Raw genomic sequence first — 16,332 nt, forward strand, 5'->3', positions numbered from 1 at the left:
TTTAATGAAGGTCTTGATCTTCGGTATTTCGATGCATCATTTAAAGTGGACCACTCTATATATAAAAAAAATTATTCTGAAAAAGATGTATATTTTTTCAACACTTCTGAATAGTTCTAAACTTGTATGAAAGATCTGAAAAAATTTTCTAAAAATTTATACAATTATACAGAAATTTAGAAAAATTTTGCAATTGCTATATATATAAAAATTCTGAAAAATTTTGAAAAAAATTGTAGCCAGGATACATTTTCTATCAATCAAATCCGTCTGAATGAACCTGTGTACCCTCTTTACGTATGCTTCTTACGAACGCACCTTAGCAGACGACGTTACTGCCGTGACGTTTGTTGCAAGTATTCCCAGGCTGCCAGTCACTCCAGTCAGTGCCGCCGTCAGTGGCGATCGGTTCAGTCGGCTGCAAAATGATGGCGGACGAGAGGTTGTTTTTCTCGAACGCCGTCCAACAATTGGCGAGGTGTTTGGCCGCTATCAAGCCCACGCCGTGGGAGAAAGTAAGTTGGAACCTTCGCGAAAGAATTCTCCGTTCGAACGTCGATTCTTCGGCCACGGACACCTCTCGCGCTTCGCGTTTTTTTCATCGATTTCATCGGAAGTTAACCACAGGAAATGTCAGCTGACGTCCCGACGTTTTCGCGTTATGACACAATCCAAATAAGGATTATCATGTCACTTCGCGGAGTATTACAGTTTTTGCGGTGCACAATAATTAACGCTGCTGCCTTGTGCAAAAATTATAATTGCATCTTGCGTAGTGACTTTGGAAAAAATCTTGGAAAAATAATAACATAATATTTTTGCAGTGGCGTACAAAAATATACACGCAGAAATTACGCAGTATAACGTACTTAAAATTACATTGATAAATATTTGTAAAATATTGTGTACAGAAGAGAAATTGACATTTTATAAAACTACGATTATTTAACATATTAATAGAAAATTTGAAATTGTTTTATTTTTGTATTTTTTATTATAATATACATATAATATTTAATATTAATTAGAATACAAATTATCATTAAAATATATAATCTTTTAAAACATTTTATACAATTTTCACTCTTTTTTAAGAAAACTTATTTTAATTTTTATATTTATACTAAGGAAATTCATAATCAATGCAACTTTTATCAGGATGTAAAAGTAACACTTTTTCACGGTTAATTATAGGTAGCCAAACTGTACAAGTTATGTCCGCAAGAGTCTGCACAAGGAATATTTCGCTTGGATCAGAGGGGTCAGGATGCGACCATTGCATTGGGGATTTATTTTCTGGAGTCCGGTCTGCAGCACCGGGATAAAATTTTGCCGTATTTATTGAGATTGTTGCGCGGTCTTCCGAAGGCGGTATGGCGGGACGAGGTGAGGTGTTCGCTTGCCGAGCGGGTCCCGGTAGCGGAACGTTTCAGCTTCTGCCTGAACACACTGTTGAGCGACGTGGCGGCCAGGTGCGAGCCGACGCGAGAAGAAATCATCTCGACGCAGGTCGAGATACTCGCCGTCCTGACCAATCTGATACGCGGGTACAAGGAACAGAATAGCAATAGAGGCTTGCAAGCAAAGAGTAAGTATTGGATAGACATATTAAGATACAGCTGACGATGTGTTATGACCAGGGCTGGGCATATTTCAAATACTTGTATTTGAAATACAGTGTTTGAAATACAATTTGTATTTTGTATTCTGTATTTTAGCGGAACACATAAAAGTATTTTGTATTTTGTATTTCAAAAGAATTGTTCAATGTATTTTGTATTTGAAATACTAAAAAAATTATTGATAAAAATTCTTGACAACAATTAATAGTAACTTAAATTTTTTTCATATGACACTAATTATTTTCGTCAAGTTTCAAGCAATATCAAATCATTAGAGTCAAATTTCATAATCTCATATTAGTAAATAGATTTCTCTCGTGTGATTGATACAGGACTGTTAAAGAGTGTAAGAGAGTAAAACAATTTTTCTTTCTCTCTCTCTAAAAGTGGAAAGGGTCCTGTTGAAGCGGGGAGTTTAATATTATATATTATTGTAATTGAAAGATTAAATTAAAAAGTATTTTGTATTTCAAAGAAGTATTTTGCATTTCAAATAAAAACTTAAAAATATTTTGTATTTTGTATTTCAAATCGAAAGCTTCAAAGTATTTTGTATTTTGTATTTCAAATCAAAACATTGAAAGTATTTTATATTTTGTATTTCAAATCAAAACATTGAAAGTATTTTATATTTTGTATTTTAAATACTTTAATGTGTATATTTTGTCCAGCCCTGGTTATGACATTGTAAGCAATGGAAAGTGAAAGTATATAAATAATAACTTTTAAAAGAATAAAGAGGTATCATTTGAATAATTTAAAAGATAGATTTATAAATAAACTCATTGTTAGAAGAGGAATTAAAAACTTGATAAAATAACGCCTAAAGAGTGCCTATGAATGGTAGCTATTAATTTAAATCATTTAAAAGCTAAATTATAAATAAACTAATTGTTAGAAGATGAATTAAAAACTTGATAAAGTAACGCCTAAAGAGTGCCTATAGTAGCCTTAGTTCTGTAATTTAAATTGATTTAAAAACTTGAATCAATTAATTTTAATTTATTATAAATATTCTACTTTTTGCTGTCGTTTAAGGCACGTTTTATGTCTAATAAAAGTACGAAATTTTTCGTTTTGACATCACACATTGTTTCAGTATCGCTATGCAAATGTCTGGTTCCGGTGCTGATTGGCCTGGCGAGATCGATGGGTCGCTTCGCGTGCACGGACCCGCCGTTGCTCTGCCGCATCTTCCCACGGCGGGAGACACCCTCGCCGGCGGGCAGCACGGAAAATCGTTTGATGCCCGACAAGAAGCAGCACAGCTTCTCGAACTTCAGGCCCATCATCCCGCGGTCTCTGAGCGGCAACTTCAATTCCTGCATCGACAACGCGTTCCCGGGCTTCGACAGTCACGATTATAACTGCGGCAAGAGACCGTCGTTACAGTCCTTCCTGTCGGTGCCGTACGATCCGACGACGTATTTCTTCAGCCGTTACGGCTCGAGCTTCAATCAGTTCCCGCAGATGCGTTGTAACGAGAGCCCCGAGAGAAGGGCAGGGATGCAGTTTACCGTGGTGCATCTGCAGAGCGTGCTAGCCTTGGCCAAGAAATTGCTTACCAAGGAGATCCTGACGTTTCTAGACGAAGAGGCGCAGCAAGTAAGTTTCACGTTACACACGATTATTTTTTTAAAATTATATTTGTATCTGTATCTTCCGCATATTACGCCAATTGGTTTTGCAATTATTTTCAGGTGTACAGCTCCGGCCAAGTGCACATTTTCCCATATCGTACGTTCAGCGAGACGATGAATCTGGTGATGGTGGCCTTGTTGCGCGAGCTGTTGCAAAATCAGCGCGACTTACCGGCCCCGTTCACGCGGGACGTGCAGGAGTTCGTGAAGGGCCTGTTTCTCTCGGGTCAGACGGAGCTGCAGTCGCGGCAGCACGACGCGAGCGAGCGCGAGGACATCGACACGAATTTCCGGACCGTGAATCGCTTCAAGGTGAACGTGATGGCCAACTCCGCGTGCGTGGACTTACTGGTCTGGGCGATCGGCGACGAGACAGGTGAGGTGATGACGTCTGCTCGTCGCTGAAACAGAGATCGAAAGAGTCGCGGAAGCGTCTTCTACTAAAAAATTAAGAGCACCGCACTCACGAGAGTAATTAATAATCTGTACATACCGTGTAGGAGTTTCGTCTCACTGTGCTGTGTAACTCGTTAAGTGCATGGACGGTGTGACCGCGAGATATCAATGTCTGTTTCGATCACGCGTGATATCCGTCCCCCAGCACAGATGTTTTAAAGCTCTCACGTTATTTTTCCAGTATCCGGCGAGTATGATTTGTCCGCGCTGTTCGCAGATATCAGTTCGATGCTAATTGGCAAGGGTATATTGATTTACCCGTGTGTATGTGTGTGTGTGTGTACGTGTGTGTGTGTGTGTGTGTGAATATGTGTGTTACGTTCTCGTCTTTAATAAATTTATTATTAATTATTACTAACAATTATTGGGTCTTCGCTTAGTTAGCACGATAACAATTCGCTAACCGCAGTATTTCTTCTCGCAGTACGTTTGATTGACTTTAAATTGGTGTGTAGAAGATAAATTATTAATCTAAGATTTGCGAATGTTGTTCTTAGGAAATTTTGTAGGAAAAACTTCTTCATATTAACTTTTCGGAATACATTTTTTACATACCTATACAGACTTTTACGCACGAAGAGACATTTACAAAGCATCTTCCCTTGTCAGAGCATCCAAATAATCAGTCAATAACAACACAGTTGCTGCATATATATTAATTTATATAATTACATTTATATGCAGAGAGTTTGTACGTTAATTCTCAGGTGCGGATAGTTTGTGCGGACGGCTCGTGGAGAAGATAAATTCCAATCACGGGCCGAAACTTGTGCTGGCGCACATGCCACTGCTGATGGTTTGTCTTGAGGGATTGGGAAAATTGGCGCAGAAATTTCCCAACATAGCCAGCACGTCCATATACTACCTACGGGACTTCCTCATCGCGCCGTCGCCAATTCTTTTGAAGCTGTATCGCCAGCACAGCGAATATTTCACGAAGGAACATCAATTTAAAGTGCTGGGTAAAATAATTGCTTTATCACATACATCATTATTTAATTATAAAATTATTATTTGTCATAATATAATAAATACGATGTGTGTATATACATACGCAGTTCAAGGAAAGGAAATAAGCGACACGAAACAGACGACATCGTCGGTCCACACGGCGTTTGAGAAACTTCGCGACGCGGCCATCGGCAATCTCTGCATCGCTCTGGAAGCCGCGCACTCCGTGAACCCGGACTGCGTCCCGGCGCTCGTGGCCAGTGTCTCGAACAGGCTATACACCGCGGACATATCCGACGGGTACACGATTTTCCTTCGAAAAAGTTAACAGTCTTTCTAATCGGCGCAAGTAAAGCAAAATTACAATTTCCGCTTTCAGCGAGAGCGACGAGAAGTTGAAGAACGAAGTGGTGTCGAAGAACATCGTGATCATGCTGGGCCACGTCGCCGTGGCGCTGAAGGACACCCCGAAGACGATGCGCACGATCTTCCCATTTTTCCAGCAGCTCTTCTGCCGCACTCCCAGCGACCTCGACTTCCTCATAGTGGATCAATTGGGCTGCATGATCATCGCCAAGTGCGAACCAAAGGTGCGAATGATGCTCAGAATTTTCAGAATTACTCGTCACACATTTTTGATTATCTGTGAGTTTCTTTTCTTCAGATTTATGAAGGGATAATGCAAATGTTCTCCATGTCGTTGGGATCGAGTACAGCGACGTACGCGGCGAATGACGACCGCAAACAGTATTGTCATGTTTCCAAGGCGGTTACAAACGCCCTGGCGAACATAGCGGCGAATCTGCAGGGTGAGTCGGAATTGGACGACTTGCTGCTTCATCTTCTGGAACTGTTTGTGCAGTTGGGTCTCGAGGGGAAACGCGCCAGCGACAAGATGCCGAACAGTATCGCTGCGACGGTAAAATCACCTTGAACCAGTAATCTTCACGAGACAGAAGTAATTGAATGGAAAATATTATTTTATACGATCTGTACAGAGAGCAGCTAGTAGCGCGGGAAATCTAGGAGTGCTCATCCCCGTGATCGCGATACTGGTGCGACGTCTACCGCCGATCAGGCACCCGCAGAAACGACTTCTGAAGCTGTTCAAGGACTTTTGGCTGTACTGCGTTATAATGGGCTTCGCCGCGGATCATCCCTCGAGATTGTGGCCGCCCGAGTGGTACGAGGGGGTCAAGGAGGTCGCCGTCAAGTCACCCTACCTTATTTCACAGACCAGCGCGCGTCTGGAGATGCGAGAGTTGCAGTACACGTCGGCGGTGCGTAACGACAGTGTCTCGTTGAATGAGCTGCAAGAGCTGCGGAGTCAAGTATTGAAGATAAGCACCCGGTACGATTTACTTTAAATCTTTCGATATTTAATCTGTTATCCAATTAATTAACCACTTGTCCGAAGAATATTTTACATTTTTATATTGTGACATTTTTCTACTTCTAATTAATTATAAAAAAAATTATATATATATTTATTATTACATTACCGAAGTATTTATATATTTTCTCGAATTTTTTGAACCTGCTAAAATTTCTATTTGATTCTTTTTTTCCAGTACAAACGACATATCGGCATATGTGACCAAACTCCAGTTCGCGCAGTGCACATACTTGCTCTCTGTCTACTGGTCGGAGACCTTACGGGTGGCCAACAGTTCTGAACCGAGTCTGCAACCGATAATGGAGTACCTGTGCGACACGGATTTGCAGAAGGACAAGAGCGGCATGTGGCAGTGCATATGCTGCGTGGCGGACTCCGTGTTCGCGAAATTCAAGGACGTGATGCAGCGCAAGCCGAAGGACGAGCAACGCGAGAAGGAGCTCGAGAGCCACGCGCAGTTTCTGCTGGTGCGTTTCAATCACGTGCACAAGCAGATCAGACGGGTGGCGGACAAGTACCTCAGTGCACTGGTGGACGCCTTCCCGCATCTCTTGTGGAACTGCAAGGTCCTTTGGAGTATGTTGGACATATTACAGGTACATTTATCGTTTCTTCGTGCTCTGTACTTTGTCAGATTTCTCTACGACGCGGATCATTGCAGATTTTATCATACTCGTTGCAACTTGATCCAAATGAAGAGACGCCCAGCTTAAGAATACCTGGCACGCCGTATAGCATTGAGTTGATGAATACTCTTGAAGCAAGAGAGGTATAATATTATTATATGTCAAATAAAATAGTTACGTTTGTTAAGTAGAATAGTTTCTATGGCATATCGCGTGAATTGCAGATTATCGTGAAGGATTTTACCGCGAGATGCAAGGGCATAGTGCAGGAAGCCATGAAGTGGGCGCCGCAAGCAACCAGATCGCACTTGCAAGAGTACATCAATCAAATACCGTCTTCTGGCATGCGACATCATTCCGGTTTGTCGCTGGCCATTGACTCGGTCCTCGAATTTGTGGACACCGCGATTCCCACAGTGGTCCCAGCAAATGTATGCAATATTTCAGAGCGTATTATGCATCATTGTACCTTAACTTTTAGAATTGAAATCTTACAGTTAGCCATTCTTTTATTCAATTCGATGCATTGTAAATGACAGCTGTACTCGCTATTAATTATACTAATAGAGAAATGCATTTAACAGACGAATTCCTTGGACAAGAGGCCACGCGGTCCAAAGGGCGCGAGCTCGTGGCTGTTATCGATGATGTCCACGAGGTCGTGGCATGCCGGTGAGGTGGCGGGTATGCTCGCCCTCGCGCGCACCGAATCGCCAACCGCGGAGATGACTCTCGAGGGGTGTAGGGAGAAGGTCGTCGAGAGATTGATCGAGGCCGTTCGCCGCGCTTGTAAGGATCGCGACGATACCGTTCATCGCGGCGCTCTCTGGCGTGCCACCGCTCTTTTAATATCCATGCCTGGTAAATTTTAACTAATCAACTTTATAATCTTAATCGACATTTGAAATATTTTCAGCTAGTGGAAATTATTGGGCGCGGTAATTATAGGCGCAGTATTTTTTAAAAAAGATAAATTAATAATAACTTGTAATTTTTCAACTTTCTACGGAGTCGGGAACGATTAATTAATTTATTATTTATGCAGTTTATTACCTCCTTTTTTTTGCACTTTTAGGTATACACAGACGATTGTTGCACACGGTCGCGTGCTCGCAGATAGAACTGTTCACGATCGCGGCCATGACCACGGCGGTCGAGTGCTGGCAGTGGATCTTGACCGTGCGACCGGATTTGAAGCTGCGATTCTTGCAAGAGATGCTACTCGCGTGGCAGTACACCGTCGACAAGAGGATGGGCCTGTTCGCGCCGAACGAGGAGGAGGTCAGCCCGCTCGCGGTCTACGAGGGCTGCAAGCTCGGGCCTAATCCGCCGCACGTGAAGCCGCACGACATCTGGGTGACCTTCATCGTGGAGCTCGTCGAGACGGCCAAGTACTGTTGCCAGGAGACAGTCGACATGATCGCCCTGCTCCTGCATCGCTCGTTACCCATGACCGTCGGCGCGTCCGGCGAGGAGCCCGGCATCACTCGGCACGTCGCCGCGGTCGGCGTGCGCTTTAAACTTCTCTCGTGCGGCTTGGTACTGCTGCAAGGTGACGTTTTACCGAGGTACTGTATCTTCGTTTATTTTCGCGTCAAACGACGAACGTCGAACGGTAGGGATAAATAGTTGAATCTAAAAATAATTGGGTTCTTTTGTCGCAGAACTTTAAGTAAGAACGTCCTGCGAGAACGCGTCTATTCCAATTGTCTGGATTACTTCTGCCGAGAACGTCAGTTGCCGACCCAAGAGATCGATCAGCTTAGCGAGGACATCGTTACGCTGATACGCTTCTGGCAGGTGAGCGCAGCGCGTTAAGAATTAAGGGGAGGACTCTACAAGACTAAAAAGAACAGTGATTTTTAAGAATTCTTTTTTCAACTAAAATGAAAGTGAATAACTTCAAAAGTATTTTACTGTATATTTGACAAAAAAATTTCATTACTCTGATACGCTTCTGGCAGGTGAGCGCAGCGCGTTAAGAATTAAGGGGGACTCTACTTTACAAGACTAAAAAAACAGTGATTTTTAAGAATTCTTTTTTCAATTAAAATGAAAGTGAATAACTTCAAAAGTTTAACAGTATTTTACTGTATATTTGACCAATGAAAAAAATTTTTTTTATTAATAAATAACATGTTTTTTTAATAAATATTGGAATGTTTTGATAACGTCGCGCCGTTGGAATTGTTCGATTGTGTACAATCTAGGAGACGTATAATTTTTGTTAAAAAAAAAAACAAATTTTTTTTAAATTTTTACAAAATTATCTCCTATATGAACTAACAAAACATTGAAAATTTCAATAATTGGGTAAGTTATGACAATTAAAAAAAAAAAAGTTAAAATTTTCACGAAAAAATTTGAATCTTTTCAAAAAAATTGTTTAATTTAATTTTTTGTAATATTGTTAGTTTATATAGAAGATAATTTTATAAAAATTAAGAAAAAATTTGGTTTTTTCATTTCAGACGAAAATTACGTCTCTTAGATTGTATACAATTCTAGCGACGCGACGTTATAAAAACATTCTATTATTTATTAAAAAAACATGTTATTTATTAATGAAAAAATTTTCTTCCACTGATCAAATATACAGTAAAACATTGTTAAATTTTTGAAATTATTTAGTTTCATGCTAGTTAAAAAAAAAATTCTTAAAGACTGCATTTTTTTTTTTTATAGTTATGTAAAGTCCTCCCTTAAGGGACAAGATTAAGATACTCTGATTCCATTTCCAGAAATTATACGAGATTATCTTTGTTTTTTCTTTACAAAATACTGGAGTTTATTTATGATTAAAGTACTACTTTGTTTTATGTTTTTTTTTTTTTCACAGGTGATGCATAGCGACAAAAAGTACTTAATGATGACAGGAGCCGATAACGAGTTCGAGATAGTGACGTCTCAAACTTACACCACCGCAATGATTCCAAGCGAGACAATCGGTTCGTTGGCCGCCACGCTGGCCCCTACGCCGAACGACTTCTCGAGATCGTCCAGCAACGTGTGGATGAGCACCATGCCTATGTCGACCAGCACGAATACGCTGAGCAAACGCAGCAATCGCAGCAAACGAATTGTAAATGCCAACGTCCTCGTGAAGGATTACATCAAGAAGAGAAATTTGATTCTCGAGTTGTTAGCGGTTGAAATCGAAATGTTACTGGTGAGTTCTCGACGAATATCACGAATGAGCAGAGATTTATGTGATTTCGCATTGATTAAAATCAACTTTTAAACGTCAAAAGCTTTTAAACGTCTCGTCTCTCGTCAAAGGTCTGGCGTAATCCCGGCGGAAGGCCGGAACTCGCGTTGCAAGGAGAAGGGAGTATCGCGGATTGGCGCGCCAAGGGGATGAACGATCGCTGGCGGGAGTACACGCGGCTCGCGTGGGAGATCAGTCCCGTTCTGGCTACCTTCTTGCCGGTGCGCCTGAAGAATCACGAAGTCATCATCAAGGAAATCTGCGGCCTGGTGCGCCTTAAACCCGTGCCGGTCATGCACATATCGGAGGCGTTGCAGTATCTCGTTACGACGGATACGCTTCTCAACGACGTACCTGAAGTGAGCCTTTTAAACTCTACGCTTTGCGCAACAATAATCTACGAATTATTATCTCTACTTTGGAATTCATAATATTAATATAACAAAAAATATTAATTTAACAGTAAGTAGATAATGATTTGTAATCTACGAATTATTCAATCTCTACTTTGGAATTCATAATATTAATATTAAAAATATCAAAAAATATTAATTTAACAATAAGTAGATAATGATTAGTAATTTGGATAAAGACAATTAGAGTTATTAACGCAGTAATTTAGTGCGTGGATAATTTAATTTTCTCACAAACTATTCCTCAATACATTTCTCTATCCCGAACGTTTCTGCCTGATTCATTAACGTCTGTTAAATAAGGGGTTTTTATTGTGATTACCGCTGATGAAGGCCTGAATTAGGCAGAAACGTTCGGGATAGAGGAATGTATTGAGGAATAGTTTGTGAGAAAATTAAATTATCCACGCACTAAATTACTGCGTTAATGACTCTAATTGCCTACCCAAATTACTAATCGTTTTTTTAAAACTAAGAGCCTTATATATTACATATTAATAAGTAGACGTTAGAGATTATATCTCATTTTATAAAATTCCGTTTCAGTTAGTTTATATGTTGACGTGGGCAAGGGTGTCTCCGATTCAAGCGCTGGCGTTCTTCTCGCGGCAGTTCCCGCATCATCCCATCTCGGCGCAGTACGCGGTGCATGTATTGGACAGCTATCCCGCCGACGCCGTGCTCTTCTACATACCTCAGCTGGTGCAAGCCGTCCGTCACGACACGATGGGCTACGTGATCGAATTTATCAAGAAGATTGCCAAACGATCGCAGGTAAAAGTATCGCGAGATTTGAGTTCACGTATCGCACCGAGAGAATTAAACGTAATCGCTTTTCTGGCTCAACTTTTTGGTTTCAGGTGGTGGCGCACCAGTTGATATGGAACATGTACACCAATGTATACATGGACGAGGATAAACAGGTGAGAGATCCGGTGCTGTACGACATCTTGGATTCGTTGTCGAAGAATATACTGAACGCCCTGTCCGGCCCGGCGAAACAGTTCTACGAGAGGGAGTTCGACTTTTTCGAGAAGATCACCAACATCTCGGGCGAGATCCGGCCGTATCCCAAAGGGCCGGAACGCAAATCCGCGTGTTTAGAGGCTTTGGCGAAGGTCAAGGTGCAACCCGGTTGCTACCTACCGTCGAATCCCGAGGCGATGGTCATCGATATAGATTACCAGAGCGGTACTCCCATGCAAAGGTACAAATTAGAATTAGTAATTAAAAAGACAACGATATATGTGAATTATATTATAAAATATTATTTTTTTCTTTTTTTACATTTACAGCGCTGCTAAGGCACCATTCCTAGCGCGCTTCAAAGTGCAGAGGTACGGCATCAACGAGCTCGAGAATATCGCGCTAGCGGTGTCGACCAACGGGAAAGTCGAGAACAAGAAGGAAACGGAAGAGCAGACGTGGCAGGCTGCTATTTTCAAGGTCGGCGACGATGTCAGGCAGGACATGCTCGCCCTGCAGGTGATCAGCATCTTTAAGAACGTATTCCAGAAGGTCGGGCTGAATCTCTTCCTGTTTCCCTACAGAGTGGTTGCCACAGCACCCGGGGTAAGACGGATGCGGATTTCTTTGTAAAGAGTATATTACACTGACAGATAGATATCTCATTTATCATTGTATTGTTATCAGTGCGGCGTGATAGAATGTGTGCCTCACGCAACGTCGAGGGATCAACTCGGCCGCACGACGGACAGCGACATGTATCAATACTTCATCGCGCAGCACGGCGACGAAACGACCAAGGAGTTCCAAAATGTTCGCCGCAACTTCGTCAAGTCGATGGCGGCGTACAGCGTGATCACCTACCTCCTGCAGATAAAGGACCGTCACAACGGCAACATCATGATAGACACCCAGGGCCACATCATACACATTGACTTCGGCTTCATGTTCGAGAGCTCGCCCGGCGGTAATCTCGGCTTCGAGCCCGACATCAAGCTCACCGACGAGATGGTCCTCGTGATGGGCGGCAAAATGGAAGCTGCGCCGTTCCGCTGGTTCATGGAGCTATGCGTGCAGGCCTTCCTCGCAGTCAGGTGGGTATTATTCAATATCATTTCAAGAATCTGCATTTATACTACTTCTAGATATTGAAATATTCAATCAAATCACCAGTTCTAATTTCAATATCTAGATATTGAAATTAGGGCTGGTGATTTGCTTCGAAGGCTTCGACATTCGAACTTTGAAGATACGAAGCTTCGGCATTAAAAATCTTCGAATTCTTTCGAAGCTTCGAGGTTTCGAAAAATCAAAAAATTTGTGCAAATGATAAATTTATTCAAAAAATTTACAAATATTGTAAATAAAAAGAATTAATATATATACGAAATTATTCCTAAAAAAATTTGAAAGTATCATAATCTGAAATATTACAAATTAATAATTAAACTTGATACATGTTTAAATAAGAAAATGATCAATAAATCCAATTAAGAAAATTCAAATTTTAATGTATTTTTCGAAAACTTCGAAAATTCGAGCTTCGAAGGCACATTAAACTTCGAAAGGTCGAAGTTAGCGTCGAAGCTTCGAATATTCGAAGTGAGTAAAAGCTAAAAAGTAACAGCTCTAATTGAAATATTGAAATAACAAAAATAAGATCACATTTAAGAATTGACATATATAAAATCTAAAACTCATAATAACCACTCAAATGCGATATTCTCTATTTTGTAGACCCTACCAGGAGGCCATCATCTCTCTCGTCTCTCTCATGCTCGACACGGGACTGCCGTGCTTCCGCGGGCAAACTATTAAGCTCCTACGCAGCCGGTTCGTGCCGACCGCCACTGACCGCGACGCGGCGATCTTTATGATCAATGTAATACGTAACAGCTACCTCAACTTCCGTACGAAAACTTACGATATGATACAGTATTATCAGAATCAAATCCCATATTGAGCTATCGCTGGGAAATCTACCTTCCGTCTCCTTGCCTTCCTTCTTCCCCGTCCGCGTGTTTTCGTTAAATGGACGGACGCGACTTCGCGCTCGCCACGACTGTTGTTATCGACTTTAGAATCAGGTACTTGGATGTACTCTACACTTGTTAGAAGTATATCGCGGTATAACCATTGACTGTGAAACTGTACAAAATGCAATTTTGGTGTCAATATTATTTTAGTCCCATTTAATGTATTTTACGAAAGCGTTTAGAGCCTTGTATATGTATGTAATAATGTATCATATTTATCTACGAGAGAGATCGCTTATATATCTATATGTATATGTCTACCGTATGCAGCGCATCTGTATACGATCACATTCCTCGTTAGTTATTAATTTATGCGCTGTTAATGGGTAAAAATTAAAAATACTTTAATCACGACGTATTTAGAAATTCTTCATCATCGCGATGCATTTTAATTCTCAACTGCGAGACAGTATTTAATTAGGATTCTAATTAGATATTTTGTAAAATATCAAAAGGAATATGTGTACATTTTTTTTTTACTTCAGTTTACCGTTTACTTCAGTTTCCTGATGTGTTTTAACAATTTTACGTGTGATTCTTTTCTCGACGGTGTAATGAGCAATTAAACGAACAATAAAGTAAGGGTAATTTAATTTATTTTCTATATACAATAGCTAAGCAAACTCATTGAACGACGTTACGTCAATGTGTCTGCAGTGTAACACCGACGGCTAGCTCGACGGTGAGAAATTTAAGAACTCCAATTGTAAGTCTTCCCCGGAGTAATGTATTTCGTTTCGGTAGCAGACTCTTTCCTAAAAGTTTCAAAGAAAATTTAAGAATTTTTTTTCTATGTACAAATCAATTTTTTTAAATTATTCTGATAAATGTGACTGCGCCCAAAAAGATTTTTTACTTGTATATGTATATTGATTTTACATATTGACTGATTTTAATCCTTTCAAATGTAAATTGTTGATATTTATACTTACTCTGTACCAATCTGTTTCGAACCCATAATTAACATCGGCGGCTTAACTTCTCGTCTTGCATCTCGAGGGTAATAGTATATTTGCGACGTTCTGTCATACGGGCCGCCCGGTATTTCCGGCGGAGGTTGAGTCCGCTTGGCCTGTTCGTCAACCCACCTATTGTTCAGCACCACTTCTCTCTGTAGAGAAAATATCAACAATGAAATGTTTTTTATACGTATCGAACCATTATCTAAAAGCAATTGAAGGAGCTTGTACGAAACTTCTGATTATTGACTTAGTGCTTCCAAAAAAGAATATATTATTCTACGGAATTAGGTACTTTTATGTAATTGAGATTTTTAAATTTTTAGAGATTGTCGTAAAGGATGCAAGATCTATAAATGCAACTTCTCATACTCCAACACTTCTGTTACATTTTTACCAGAGATTTTTATCAGACAGACATATGAATATATTGTAAATAAGAAAAGAATAATTTACAAGAACACATTTTCCATTAAATATTGGTTAAATTATAAGGTCAGCTGGTATATCTAGATATAACCTCACATGTAAACATCACAGTTAATGACTCGTTTTCCAGGCAAACGACACGATTTGTTCAGGAAATACGTATTTACATTAACAAATTGAAGCACAACGCGATTCGGAACATAAAAAAAATCGAAAAAGCACAGAGTGTGGGTTATATAATTGTAGAACGAATGTCATCACTTACACCTCGGCTAATGTCCCGAATAAGTTTTATCAGTGGCGAAACACTCCGGTGATCGATTGGGCCCGGCATTCTTCCGTGAATCGGCTGACTTGTTAAGACGCAATTAATTATGCTTGGCACGACATTTACTTCTGCAATTAAAGAGCCAAGAGTTAACCTCAACAAGTAAACATTGGTATCGTGAATTTCTCAGTGCACCGTGTCGATTTGAGGACTGTTCTTCACAGCTGAACTGGCTGCACTAGTTCAGAATTTATCTTTCTTTTTACAATGTAGAAAGAGAAAGATAAACTGTGAATTGGTGCAGCAGTTCAGCTATAAAAGACAGGCCTTTAAATCGATACCGATCGACACGATCGTTTGTGATGTATGTTTTATTATTGTATCTTTTTGTCGAAATGTATCTATCGAAATGGCATTTGCAGCGAACATATATAATTTTGCGACTAATTTTTAAATCAAAATAAAAAAGAAATCAGCCCTATTTTTATATATAGAATTCTAGAATATTCTTTACGCAATAATACGATCTAATCGAAATATCTAAATTTTTCCTTATTTAAAAAAAATATATATAAAATATCTATAAATTTTCCCTTATCTAAGCTGCTTTTTCATATTAATTAAATTAACGGAAAACTGTATCATTGTATCCGTCTAAACAAATTCGATTAAACAAACTTATATTGACATAAGAAAAATAGAAATTATAGATTCGAGAATTAGTAAATTTTACTTCGATAAGTAATTCGCGTATCGGTTGACTTAATTTATTATTGCTGTTTAACTTAAAGAGTTAGATTAAAGAGTTTTAACTTAAAGTTATTAATTTTTTATTATTTAATAAAAAAAAATTAGTTTAAAAAGCAATAAATTGTAGAAATTTGGTCAAGCTATAAAAAATTAACGTTGTTTTAAGTTTATATTAATTTGAAATTTGATCGTAAAAGTCGCCAGCTTTAATTTACGCCCATATTTCTCCGTGAATTAACTTTAATCTCGGTTTAATTCACTTTTTATCTTTCTGTAAAGAATCAGAAAAAGATCAGGATTAAATTAAACCGAGATAAAAATTGCGTTACATCCTTGAAATATATAATTTAGAAATGTACATTATAATACACAATCGCGTGTTCGGTTACGCGGTCGTAAACACGATGACGAACGGCGGCAATGGCGAACGCCGATGGCGTACAAATCACGTTTAATTCGCGTCAATTTATTGACAGAGAAGCGGCTGACGGGTAGAACCGAACCGAACGCGAGTGTCGATAAGGGTAGAGGACGCGGGTGCCGTGGACGCGACGAGCGGTGAACCGGTAATCGGCACGACGCGCATCCGCGCCCAGCGAGCTTGACGCGCGG

General features: G+C 40.0%; 2 protein-coding genes across 4 annotated transcripts; one reads left to right on the top strand and one right to left on the bottom strand.

Annotated features, from left to right (window-relative positions):
- The first annotated feature begins 382 nt into the window (after nucleotides 1-382).
- LOC105448304 (phosphatidylinositol 4-kinase alpha) lies at nucleotides 383-13,896 on the top strand. Of its 3 annotated transcripts, XM_011686810.1 has the most exons (23): nucleotides 383-515; nucleotides 1,195-1,588; nucleotides 2,722-3,227; nucleotides 3,323-3,638; nucleotides 3,900-3,962; nucleotides 4,426-4,680; nucleotides 4,777-4,969; nucleotides 5,049-5,259; nucleotides 5,334-5,588; nucleotides 5,668-6,020; nucleotides 6,241-6,661; nucleotides 6,727-6,834; nucleotides 6,916-7,122; nucleotides 7,276-7,552; nucleotides 7,767-8,259; nucleotides 8,356-8,491; nucleotides 9,531-9,860; nucleotides 9,971-10,258; nucleotides 10,859-11,086; nucleotides 11,173-11,519; nucleotides 11,608-11,884; nucleotides 11,966-12,372; nucleotides 13,016-13,896. In XM_011686810.1, exons 1-23 carry the CDS (start codon nucleotides 426-428, stop codon nucleotides 13,239-13,241), a joined length of 6,381 nt encoding a protein of 2,126 aa, XP_011685112.1. In that variant the 5' UTR covers nucleotides 383-425; the 3' UTR covers nucleotides 13,242-13,896. The 3 variants fall into 3 exon arrangements, with proteins under 3 accessions (XP_011685112.1, XP_011685113.1, XP_011685111.1); XM_011686811.1 differs by lacking the exon at nucleotides 3,900-3,962; XM_011686809.1 differs by lacking the exon at nucleotides 3,900-3,962 and having other exon boundaries at nucleotides 4,426-4,969.
- LOC105448303 (NADH dehydrogenase [ubiquinone] 1 alpha subcomplex subunit 7-like) lies at nucleotides 13,894-15,289 on the bottom strand. The gene is made up of 3 exons (XM_011686808.1): nucleotides 14,968-15,289; nucleotides 14,247-14,425; nucleotides 13,894-14,069 (listed from the first exon to the last, which is right to left on the bottom strand). The coding sequence occupies exons 1-3, from the start codon at nucleotides 15,034-15,036 to the stop codon at nucleotides 14,006-14,008; spliced, it is 312 nt and encodes a 103-aa protein (XP_011685110.1). The 5' UTR covers nucleotides 15,037-15,289; the 3' UTR covers nucleotides 13,894-14,005.
- Between the last annotated feature and the right edge of the window lie 1,043 nt (nucleotides 15,290-16,332).

This window comes from Wasmannia auropunctata, unplaced genomic scaffold, assembly GCF_000956235.1.
Source record: "Wasmannia auropunctata unplaced genomic scaffold, wasmannia.A_1.0 LD336088.1, whole genome shotgun sequence".
NCBI lineage: Eukaryota > Metazoa > Arthropoda > Insecta > Hymenoptera > Formicidae > Wasmannia > Wasmannia auropunctata.